The sequence below is a fragment of the Notolepis coatsorum genome (genome assembly GCF_963971535.1).
Source record: "Notolepis coatsorum genome assembly, chromosome: 2".
Classification (NCBI taxonomy): Eukaryota; Metazoa; Chordata; class Actinopteri; order Aulopiformes; family Paralepididae; genus Notolepis; species Notolepis coatsorum.
Window position 1 is genome coordinate 228,575,384 of NC_140166.1, and position 12,923 is coordinate 228,588,306.

At 41.9% G+C, this 12,923-nt stretch overlaps 1 protein-coding gene across 1 annotated transcript; it reads right to left on the minus strand.

The window, feature by feature from the left end:
- Window positions 1–3,227: 3,227 nt before the first annotated feature.
- Window positions 3,228–6,168, minus strand: LOC311223240 (E3 ubiquitin/ISG15 ligase TRIM25-like). The gene has a single exon (XM_084308011.1). It carries the CDS (start codon window positions 6,095–6,097, stop codon window positions 4,433–4,435), a length of 1,665 nt encoding a protein of 554 aa, XP_084164137.1. The 5' UTR covers window positions 6,098–6,168; the 3' UTR covers window positions 3,228–4,432.
- Between the last annotated feature and the right edge of the window lie 6,755 nt (window positions 6,169–12,923).

Here is a 12,923-nt window from a genome sequence, read left to right on the forward strand (position 1 = left end):
TCCTCTGCCAGAGCACGGGGATCCACAATGTTTGTATTGGCCAGTGCCGTCTGTACCCGTGGCGGCATGTGCCTGAGGAACAGCTCTTTAAATAAAAAGTTCGGCTGCTCGGCGCCCAGCAGGTTCAGCACCATCTCCATATGCGCCGACGGCTTGCTGTCTCCCAAGCCACGTATATCCAGCAAGCGTCGGGCCCGCTCAGACGGTGACAACTCAAAAATCCTGAGTAGGTGCGTCTTAAACGCCTCATATTTATACCGGGCAGGCGGAGCTGTTATGAAGCCTACCGTCCTCGCCGCTGTCGTGCTCCCGAGGCTCGAGACGACGTGGTAATATCTCGCGGCGTCGTCGTCAACCCCTCGTAGGGCGAACTGCGCCTCTGTTTGCGCGAACCACGCCGCCGCAGAATGCTCCCAAAACTCCGGCAATCGAATAATAACGGCATCGTTTGCCATGTTCGGTCCGGTCCCTGATACTTCAGCGAGACCAATGTCGGGGTCACCAGTGTAGTGCCGAGAGATGGGAGTCGGAGACGGTAGCTCGAGTTAGAGCGAACAGCATTTATTCAGTACACAAATACAACATGCTACGGCTACGTTGCGTGCAGAAGACTCACTCGTGGTGGCAGGTAGTGCCACCTCATATAATGTCCGGGCGGAACTCTTGTTCCTAACAATAGTTCCGTGGGTGAATTATGTACCATTAACAATCACTACAGTATATACATTTGACGTAGAAACTGTACATTGGAGGAGGTTGGGTGGGGGGGGTTGGGTACATTGGGATATTGACAACCATACTGGGTAATTTACATTGGAGGTTGTTTGGGGTGGGGGGGCCCACTGTATAAACAAGTAAAACTGTACATTGAGGGGGGGGGGGGGGAGACACTGTACAAACAAACAAAATTGTACATTGGACTATTGACAAAACCATACTAGGTAAATGACTGTACATTGGAGGGGGTTGGGTTAGGATATTTACAGGGGCCAGTGTTGAATTGCAGTCTCCCGTAGGTGTCCCTTGAGAGAGGTTTTGAAAGTGGGTAGAGATCCACATTCCTTTACAGCTTTGGGTAGGGCGTTCCACATTGATGTGGCATAATTGCGAAACGTGTTTAGTCCCTTATTTGAGCCGAATCTGGGTTTAACATGATTTGTGGAGCTCCCTCTGGTGTTGCGATCGTGGTATTCACTGACCTTTGGGAAGTATTTTGACATGTACATGGGTGTTGTTGTTACCTTCACGCGGATCATATGCGCGCGCCGGTTACGCGGCTCAACAGCGACGTGACGTGATGAATGAAAACTGTATTAACAGATTGCAGAATGGGTACAGTACAGTACAGCTCAATACACACAATTGTTAAGGGGATGCAGACCAGAGAAAGACTTTTGTCTTGTTTACATCAGGGTCCCCCATTTTCAATTCATACAGATAGACAGTACTGCTACATCTACATTTATGACATACCAGATTTGCAAATAGGCTACAGTACTGTTTGTGATACAAAAAGAGTCCAGAAAAGAGAGTATATACATTTGACGTAGAAACTGTACATTGGAGGTGGTGGGGAGGGGTGGTTGGAGGACACTGTACAACTGTACAAGCAAAACTGTACATTGGAATATTGACAAAATCATACTGTACATTGGAGGGGGTTGGGTTAGGACATTTACAGGGGCCAGTTTCGAATTGCAGTCTCCCATAGGTGTTCTTTGAGAGTGTTTTTGAAAGTGGGTAGTGATTCACATTCCTTTACAGCTTTGGGTAGGGCGTTCCACATTGATGTGGCATAATTGCGAAACGTGTTTAGTCCTTTGTTTGAGCCGAATCTGGGTTGAACATGATTTGTGGAACTCCCTCTGGTGTTGTGATCGTGGTATTCACTGACCTTTGGGAAGTATTTTGACATGTACATGGGTACCTTGGTCGTGTAGTGTATCTTGTAGACCAGGCCCATTGCAAGTTGCTGTAATCCTAGGTTGTCAAAGTGGGCAGGGGTGAGGTGGGTTCTAGGAGTAAGGTCAAGCAGTAGTCTGACCAGTTTGTTTTGAGATGTTTGTAATTTTGTTTTTAGCGCCTTTGGTACCATGTGGTGCAAGCATAGCAGTGGCGGCTGCTGACCAAATTATTTGGTGAAGCAAACATTTTATTTTTAAAACATCCCCTGCAATCCTTTCAAAGTGGTTGTTAAAATCGGTTGGGGCTCTCCAGTTTAACATCTTGTGCACCATCCCTATAGCTGTAATTGTTTGGCTGTGAAAATTGAGCCTTCCCTATATGGGTTCTGGAGTTTAGGCCCAAACCTACTCTGATTAGTTTGTTCTGTGCTGTTTGAAGTTTATGTTGCAGGGGTTTGTTAAGGCTCCAGTACCATGAACTGATGGCAGTCAAAATGGCACTGGACCAGACATGAGGCAAGGGTTTTTAGCAGGGGTTTAAAAAGTACCCAGAAATTATACTTACAGTAAGTGAAAGTATGGGTACCGTCTCAAAATCTTACTCAAGTAAAAGTCAGAGTATCTGGCTAAAACACACTTGAGTAAAAGTAAAAAAGTTTCTACTTTTAAATGTACTTAAGTACTAAAAAGTAAAAACTTTTTTTTATTCCGGGGCAATGAAATGTTCCGTTTCGTCCTCTTCATCACTCGTACAATCGTTTGTGGCCATCTTCTGTAGCTTGTCACTCTGACCGTCTATTCTTCTGATAGCAGGTTTAATATCCCCACTTTCTAGTCTTGCACAAGGACCAATCAGCATGGGTATGGGCGGGTTCATTTTCCATTGATGGGGATTTGATTGGCTATTTTAAAATAAAGTTTGGCCGCAGGATTAATAACGTTAACGTTAGTTCGGCAAGAGAAACAAATATACTAATTAAAATGGTTGGACATGCTAGATTTGTACTTTGTAGGTCTGCATTTTAAATGTAAGGAGTAAAAAGTATGTTTTTTTTCTCTGAAATGTAATTTACTAAAAGTACAAGTATACAAACCTAATAATACTCGAGTAAAGTACAAATCCCCAAAAACAGTACTTATGTATTGTAACAAAGTACAATTACTCAAGTACTTTACACCCCTGCATATATATAGTTCATAATGTCAAATATATTATAGATTTCGACTGAATTTCTCATGGTAAACATGTATGTAAAACAGTGAGTAAAGTCAATTATTCTGCATTGCGTTAGCAAATATCCACACAGGTCCTTCTGGGTTTAGACGTCCAAGTTTATTTAGTAAGAATAAAAGAACAAAAGACAAAATACACAATATTCAATGAATGGTCATTCTTCCTAAACCAGCTCCTATCTAGGTCTGTCTCCCTCAAAGTTGGCCACCAGAAGAACAATTCTCTTTCTCTCTCTCTCTCTGACTGACCCATGCCCCACACATCCTGGCTGTGGGTTCAACAGAAGGCCTTGAAAATAGAGTGTCCCGTATGAAGTGTCCCGGCTGCCTGAATTCTTTCCCCAATACATTTCCAGTTCTGCGTTCGCCTTCTGCGCTCTGATTGGCCACTGACGTTTCTGGTCATGTGACATGTGCGCCCAATCGTGTGACGGCAAGTTCTTTCGACGGTTAAGCTTAGGCACTCTTTCGAAGTTGGTTAAGGTTAGAGTTTGTCTTCGAGCAGGGCGATAGAACACCAGCCCTGATACCAAACTGGTAAGCTAAGCTTAACCAGTGATAAACTAGGCGTTAGGTAGTTTGCAGGCTGTTAGACCCGGAAATGGGCAAAGACACAGCTCGTCACGCGATTGGGCGCACATGTCACATGACCAGAAACGTCAGTGGCCAATCAGATCGCACCAGAAACGTCCGTGGCCAATCAGATCGCAGAACGCGCACGCAGAACTGGGAAATGTATTGGGGAAAGAATAGACGCGTCCCGGCTGCCCAGAGATAAGAGGTGAGGGAGAAGGTTATAGGCTAAATCAACCTCCTCCATGGAGGTCCGGCCACCACATTGTTACCAACCCCCCCCCCCCCCACATTGGAACTGAAAGAGAAGAGACAGACCCAAATCCCACAGTAATTGACGAAAGGTGATCAAATAAAAATAAATGGTTGCATATTGTGGTCCAACCTACCCCCCAGAGTATGGAAATAAAGATTTTGACTTCCCCACATGCAAAAGGGACAGGGGTACTGAAGATGGGAATCAAATATGTGAATATGTAAATATCCAAATCAAACAAACTTTACCCCGGTAGGCTAGAAACTAGAAACAAAGCAAAACATAGTGTGTGTGTGTGTCCCTCAGAACAACATAGTGCATGTCTGTGTGTGTGTCCCTCAGAACAATGATAGAGTGACTGTCAGTGAATGTAACTCCTAATTACCTCATCTTTCACAACTCGGCATCTTCAAGATCAATTTAAATCCAAAACCCTGGGTAGAGGAGCTGTGAATGTCACTGATCTCTACTTCAGCTCACAAAACCCAGCCTCCCCAGAGCATGCGTGAAGCCAAAGTCCAGGATAGAGAGGCTGAGTGAATGTGGTGTTGACTCTGTGCAGGAGGGTCATGGTGTCAGAGACGCTGTAGAAGCACAGGGTCCCTGCCCTGTGATCCAGGTACACTCCTATTCTGAAGGACATGGGGCCATGTACTCTTATTCTCTTGTTATCGTGTCTGAAGTGGTAATCACTTTGTGTGCACTCTAAAGTCCAGGATTTGGAATTGTATCCAAATCCACAGTCCTTCATAGAGCCTGTTCTACTAATGTCTTTGTAGGAGGCTGCTGCAGAAACCCCTTCCCTCCACTCCACCTCCCAGTAACAGCGTCCAGTCAGACCTTCTTTACCCAGAACCTGAAACCTTTCAATGAATCTGTCTCTGTGATTAGGATATGACTGCTTTTTCCGCATACATGTTGCTTTTCTGTTCCCCTCAGACAAAGACAGATTTTTGTTTATTGTGTTTGGGTCCATTGTGATCTGAGAGGAATATTGTAAGAAGACAGCTCTGGTCTTGGGCTCTGGTGGTGGCAGTAAAATATTAACTGCATTCACTGTTGTTGAGATTCTGGGCGAGGTCTTGGGCTCTGGTGGTGGCAGTAAAATATTAACTGCATTCACTGTTGTTGAGATTCTGGGCGACTGCTCTTTCAGAACGTCCTCTAGTTTGTCTCTCAGCTTAGACACGACCTCAGTCACATCTGCAAAGTACAGGAGAGGAAGGACACTGATGCTGGGTGAGTCTGTAGACTCACTGGGACCGGAGAGGGGGGGATAACTCTGTAGAAAGTGGATGTGGTCCTCTGTGTGTGAGAGCTGCTCCAGCTCAGTGTCTCTCCTCCTCAGGTCCGCTATCTCCTGCTCCAGTCTCTTCTGCAGTTCTTCAGCCTGAGTCACTATGGTCCTCTGTTGGGCTCCGATGACCTTCTTCAGCTCAGAGCGATCGAGAGAATCAACAGTCTGTTGGGCCTCTTTGAGTTGCTTCTCTCTCTCCCGGACTCTCTGCTGGATTTTCTGCTGACTCATGCCAAGCTCTTTCTGTCTCTCCGTCCTTTCTGCTGCAGCTGAGACTATATCATGGCCTTTATGTTCATCCATGGAACACAAATAACAGATACACTGCTGATCAGTACGACAGAACATCTTCATAGCTTCATCATGACGAGAGCAGGTGTTCTCCTGAAGCCGTGTGGAGGCTTTGACCAGCTTGTGTTTCTTTAACGGAGCCACAGTATAATGAGGCTGGAGGTGAGTTTCACAGAAAGAGGTCAGACATACCAGGCAGGACTTGAGGGCTTTAAGCTTTCTCCCAGTGCAGAAATCACAGGCCACGTCTCCAGGTCCAGCATAACAGTGATCAGGAGGAGCAGCTTGGAGTCCTGTCTTCATTAGTTCTTCTATCACTTCAGAAATTATATTGTTTTTCTTCAGAATAGGCCTCGGAGTAAAAGTCTCCCTGCACTGGGGACATGTGTAGATCCCCTTCTGATCATCGCGATCCCAGCAGTCTTTAATACAGCCCATACAGTAGCTGTGTCCACAGGGAATAGTTAACGGATCCTTCAGTAGATCCAGACAGAGAGAACAGCAGAACTGGTCCCGGTCCAGATCAACTCCTTGCTGCGCCATTTTATTCTACAAAGACAACGGCACTCTTAAATTTCGTTTTCTCAGGAAGAGTGAACTCTGACTGTGTGTTTGGGAGCTGCTTCCTGGTTGTAGAGTGAACTCTGAAGGTGTGTTTGGTGGGAGGTCCTTCCTGGTTGTAGAGTGAACTCTGAACGCGTCACGGGGTGGGAGGTGCTTCCTGGTTGTAGAGAGAACCATAGATGGAGAGAACTCTGAACGCGTCACGGGGTGGGAGGTCCTTCCTGGTTACAGTTGTTCAGGGGAGGAGTCGCTTTAAAGAGACAGTGTCTAGTTTACTGTGATTCATAGATAGATGTTTTTTTTTAGGGCTGTCAAAATTAATGCTTTAACTTTGGAGACTAATTAAAATGAGTTAAAGCATTAAAATAAATATTAATCTAGATTAATCTATGGAGTGAAAAATCTTCAATCTTAGCACCGCAGATATAAGAAAGAGGTCTAGCTGAGTCAATGTTGATGGTTTTGTTGAACATTTGTATTTCACAGGAGAGAAACTGTATCCAAAGAAAGCTATTAAAATAGTCTTTGAATCTAAATATACTTTCTTTGTGTTGATTTGACATAAATTCCATGATTTTACTCAAGTAAATATCTGTTACAAGCTTCGGTCTTAAGTAGAAAAATGCTATTTTTTATCTAGATTAATTACAGACAATTGTGAGATTAATTAGTTAATTTATTTTAATCTATTGACAGCACACATTTGTTTACATAGTTCTGGACTTTCTCTCGTCATCAACTACCTCTAATTTGTTTACATTGTCAAGGAAAACCCACTAAAACTAATAAGTATAAAGAGAGACAGAGAGGAAATGGTAAACATACAGTACTCATTAAAACACTTTCTCTCTCTCTTTCTCTCTCAAACACACACTCTCTCATTTACTCTCATTCTCTCTTCTTGCTTTCTCTTTCTCTCACACTCACTCTTTCTCTCACACTCTCTCTCTCTCTCATTTACTCTCATTCTCTCTCTCTCTCTCTCTCTCTCGCTCTTGTTGTGTTCAAAGTTCTATATTGAGGTTAATCAAATATGATGAATTGAAAATGGGGGACCCTGATGTAAACAAGACGAACGTCTTTCTCTGGTCTGCATCCCCTTAACAATTGTGTGTATTGAGCCGTACTGTATATTGTACCCATTCTGCAATCTGTTAAATAAAGTTTTCAATCAATCAATCAAGTCGGTGAAACGGCATGTTTCAAGCAAATATCCACACGGGTCCTTCTGGGTTTAGACGTCCACGTTTATTTAGTAAGAATAAAAGAACAAGAGACTAAATGCACAATATTCAATGAATGGTCATTCTTCCTAAGCCAGCTCCTATCTAGGTCTGTCTCCCTCAAAGTCTGCCACCAGAAGAACAACTCTCTCTCTCTCTCTCCTTCAGCTTCCTATAACACAGATGGGTTTAAGTTTCTTTAAGTTAGTTTAAGTTTCTTTAATAGTTGTCATACAGAAGTACAGAATACTTTCATACAAAATGCTTCTTACTGTTACGCTCCAGAGACTGTGCTAGACAAGATAGTATCAAATAACATAGTATAGCATGTCATTTAGAAGAAGAAAATGAGGTCACAGTGTTCGGTATAGACATATGTACAATGTTCTGAGTTACCATATAATATACAATACTATGCAGTGTACTAATGTACAGTACTATATAGTGCAAAGCAGAAATGGGATGAGGTACAATTTAGGTACAATTTACAGTAAGGTGTACGAGTTGTAGTGCAATCTGTTCTGTTCTGATCTGTTCTAAACAACACTGTACTACATTCCCTTGTGAGAGAATGAAACTCATCATCTCCTACCACCAACATGAAGACAAAAGACGTCCCCACCCTCCTTTGTGTCCAAAGACCCCCCCGCCACTCACCTGTCCTGTCCTGTCCAGCCACACCTTCACCACCTCAAGCTACCCCCCCCCCCCCGAGACAGAACAAACCACACCACTCACCATTCCAGACAAACCACCCCGAAACACATCACCCCCCCCCCCTCCATGGACCCGAACCCCCCCCCATGGAACAGACCAATCACCCACCTTTCCAGTTCGACCACTGACAATGGACACACCTTTTGCCCCTCCTGTATAGACTGTATATAATGTGACCACAATGGTTAATCTAGAGCTCAGTTGGGACACACCGGCCAGTCTGAGTCATCCTGCTGTAACTCTTTGATTCATCTGAACCTAACTGGTGTATTAAACCCATGATTGTTCAAGCCTACCTGACTGTCTACATTTGATTACTCCGGGAACAATTCTCTCACACCCTACATACGGGCGACAGTGGCTCAGGAGGTAGAGCAGCCGTCAGCAGCCAGAGGGCCCATGTTCAGGGGTGTAAAGTACTTGAGTAATTGTACTTCGTTACAATGTAAGAGACACACATAGAATGTCTTTGGACTTTTACCAGGGATGTCTTGATCTTTCTGTATTTGGCTACTTGCCGGCGTAGAGTACCGATATATGAGTGAGTAGTTAGTCGTAGTACCCTTGAATGAGTGCTCCTGCCAGAGTCTTCAGGGTATTCTTGTTTACCAGAGAGGAGATCCCTACCGGTGTGCATCCGGCATCAGAAATAAACTTTATTTGTATAGCACCTTTCATACAGAAACTGCAGCTCAAAGTGCTTCACAACAGAAACAAGACAGGCATAAAATGAGCACATAAAGTGCAGTGCAGACATATAAAATCACAGTTTTTCACATTAGGATCTAACATCCCAACAGGCCACATTGTTTATGGTTTGATTCAGTTTTAAATAAACAATAATAAAAATAGTAAGATAAAATAGACAGAGTAAAATAGTGCAATAGAATTGTAGAATAGAATAGATACAAAAATATATATATAAAGTCCACATCTAATCATATTCAAAATAAGACTTTATATCTATATATCCTCAATATAAGACTTTATATTTGACAATGAGGACAGAGACAGGCCCATCTCTATTGTATCCGTCCTCAATATAAGGCTGTATTGGACAATGAGGACAGAAATAGGCCAATCATCTAGCCTCAGTATAAGACTTTATATTTGACAATGAGGACAGAAACAGGCCTATCTACTGTATCCACAACACCAGAGGGAGTTCCACAAATCATGTTCAACCCAGATTCGGCTCAAACAAGGGACTAAACACGTTGCGCAATTATGCAACAACAATGTGGAACGCCCTACCCACAGACAGCCGTAAAATAATGTGACCCACCTTCAAAACCGCTCTAGTTTCTTCCCCTTTGAATGTATCCGGGCCTGGGGCGACAGGGCCTTTGCTGCTGCTGCTGCCCCCTCCCTCTGGAATGCCCTCCCCAGCCATATATGTGATGCAAACACCCTGACATCTTTTAAATCAGCCCTCAAAACCCACCTTTTCAATCTTGTTTTTTATCTCTAATTCTGTCGGTTTTATTTTATTTTTGTTCCGTTTTGTGTTTTGCATTAGTTTTGTCTTGCCATGTAAAGTGTCTTTGAGCACCTGGAAAAGCGCTATATAAAATAGATGTATTATTATTATTATTATTATTATTATTATTATTATTATTATTATATATATTTCTTGTAAGATCTTTCTCTTAAACAGTACTGTATATTGTGTATATGGCTTGTATGTCACAAATGTCTTGATGAAACAGTACTGTATATCTGTATGTCATAAATGTCTTGATGAATTGAAAATGGGGGACCCTGATGTAAACAAGACGAAAGTCTTTCTGGTCTGCATCCTCTTAACAATAGTTTGTATAGAGCCGTACTGTATTGTACCCAATCTGCAATCTGTTAATACAGTTTTCAATCATCAATCCATCCTGAATATAAGACTTTATATTTGACAATGAGGACAGAAACAGACCCATCTAGTGTATCCATCTTCAATATAAGAGTTCATATTTGACAATGAGGACAATAAGAGGCCTACTGTATCCATGAGACTTTATAGTTGACAATGAGGACAGAAACAGGCCTATCCATCTATCCTCAATAGAAGACTTATATTGATGAGGACAGAAGTGGGCCCATCTATCAATCAATCAATCAATCTGCATCCATCCATCAGCACATTTCTGCTAGTGGCACAATATAGCAGTAAAAAAGATGCTATACACAGACTTATTAAACAAAGTCAATTTATTTTTACATATAGAAAAATGTACACAATAGCAAATACCCTACAAAGCAGAGGTTGGAAGAGTTGGTAGGGAGGGAGAAGCACACAGTAATTCAAGCCCTAAAAACAAAAACAAGACAAACTAAACTGAGAATTCTTTACAAAAAAACAAAAAAGGTTTCGTTCTCGCTATAAAAAAAAGAAAATATTTTTTTTGAACTTGTCATAAATAAAGTGAGTCAATACATTCGAAAACTAAATAAATAACCAAATGACAAATAAAAAGGATGGATGAAGGTGATGCGGGGCGGAGGAGCAGTTCCAGTGTAGTGTTTCACTGAAGAGGGGATGTGAACAGTAAGGTGAAGACTAGCCAACGTTTCTCTAACAGGATCGGGGTCCAATCCCTTTTTTTACTTCTCTCAGAAAGTCAATCATTTCTCAAAATGTATATTTAACACATGTTAAGAATGTATCCTTTTTTATTTATTTTTCAATGAGTAATTTTATTTACGTTATAATTGACTTTCCATAATGAAGTAAATTAGAAGAATCAACCCCGATCTAGCTTTCTACTTTTTTCCACCACTGTGAAAAGAAAAACGCACAAATGCGCAAAAACAAAGAGAAAAGAAAAAGGTCTCATTCAAAATTGTAAAACCTAATTTATAAAAAAAGAAAAAAAAAGTACTGAGCTCACCCACTTACAAAACAGTATGCACTCAAAGTAGTAGCATAAGTAGTAGTCAAGATACAAAATTAGAATGCACTGTTACAAAGCAAATGTTCTCGATTCTTATCCAATCACAATTCGTGCTTCCTGAGCGAATACGAATAGCCTGTTTCTCTTTCTTTTCTTTTTTTTAAACAAATAATCAGTGCAAAAGATACTGTGTTTGTTCACAGTTAGTGGTTTCTGCTCATCGGAACGTAAAAGGGAATGTGATTAGACTGTGATTTTGGTTTCCAGGAATGTTTCAAAGCTTCCAACTATAGAGGAGACTCTCCATCCACTCTCATGTTAGCAGAACGCTGAACCAAACAAAACTAAAACAATATTGGGTTACAAACTTTTTGACATTTGCCTGATTGAAGGGATTCAAAAGAGGGCAAAATCAACTGCAGAATACAATTAAACCAGTGGTTCTCAAACCTTGTCCACATCAAGGACCCCTAAACTGACACAATTTACACATTGTGAAAGCACAAATTAGACCCCATTTGATTATATTTTTGCTTTTAGATGTTTTATTACCAAATTATTCTATACTGTAGATGAGATGTAGAATGAAACCTATAACCAGAATAGTCACAGTTCTGTTATTGTATTCCTTATGGATGAAACTATAGTGAAATTAAACTATTCTTAACGTCGTTAGGACCCCCTGGGAGCCCTCCAAGGACCCCTGGGGAACTACGGAGTTTAATAAAATCTTTGAGTATTTTAATGTATTCACCCATTTTCAGAAGGCGACTTCTTATTTCTAACGAGGACATTTAACGAGGATGATGGCGGCGGGGCAGGTAGGTTCTCGTTTCCTTTGACAGTTTACCTACGGTCCACATTTAAAAAGGTCACATATTGTGGAAAAACCCAACTTTTCCAGCGCTTGTGCTGCACATACATTTGGGTCTCTGATGGTCCAACCAACACAACCTGTGAAATAAGACAACCCAGTCAGATTTTATTCAGAAACTGTGCCTTCAAACGAGCCATTCAAATTTGCCTCTCCCTCTTTGACTTGTGCGTGTCCTTTTTTTTTTTTTATTATTTTTCCGACAATGTTTTACGCGGGAAATAGGATATGCAATTACTGGATCTTAATTAATATTTGATCTGCAACTCGTACAGTAGTTTGACAGTTTGATCTGAATTTCCCCATGTCTCATTCAACGCTGGACACAGAAACAGCCCATGCCGAACAGAACTGAAACAGAGGGCTATTGAGACATGCTAGAATTCATTTAGTGGTATTTTCAGGGGGGGGAAAACCTTCAAAGAAATGTTTTGAGGACCTCAGAGACTTAAATTAACTTGTTCATATTGAATATAATATGTGACCTTTAAATTCTGCTAATGAGAACATAGATATATATAGAACACTAGATAGCTTATCTAGTGTTCTATATATATCTATGAATTAGAAGGCCATCCACCATCAAATCCTCCTGTCAATTTTGCCCAGTTCTGACTGAATGCCCGACCGACACCCGGCCCGAGAAGGGGAACCGAAGCAGCGGCCACGGCGATAGCTTTAGTTCTCACAAGTGAACTAAGAAATAACACGCTATAATACAGACGTGCTATAGAATAGCTGCTCTGCTAGTGAGGACACTTTATTGCTTGATCAGAAGTTGTTCTTTAGTGGTACGCCAGAGGAATCAGGAAAATAAAAAGGTAACCACAAACACTCTTGGAACAGTAAGCTAACCTGAGGAGCTTGAGCTAGCCGCTGAACAGTAAGCCAACCTGAAGAGCTTGAGCTAGCCGCTGAACAGTAACCTAACCTGAAGAGCTTGAGCTAGCAGCTGAACAGTAAGCTAACCTGAAGAGCTTGAGCTAGCCACTGAACAGTAAGCTAACCTGAAGAGCTTGAGCTAGCCGCTGAACAGTAAGCTAACCTGAAGAGCTTGAGCTAGCCGCTGAACAGTAACCTAACCTGAAGAGCTTGAGCTAGCAGCT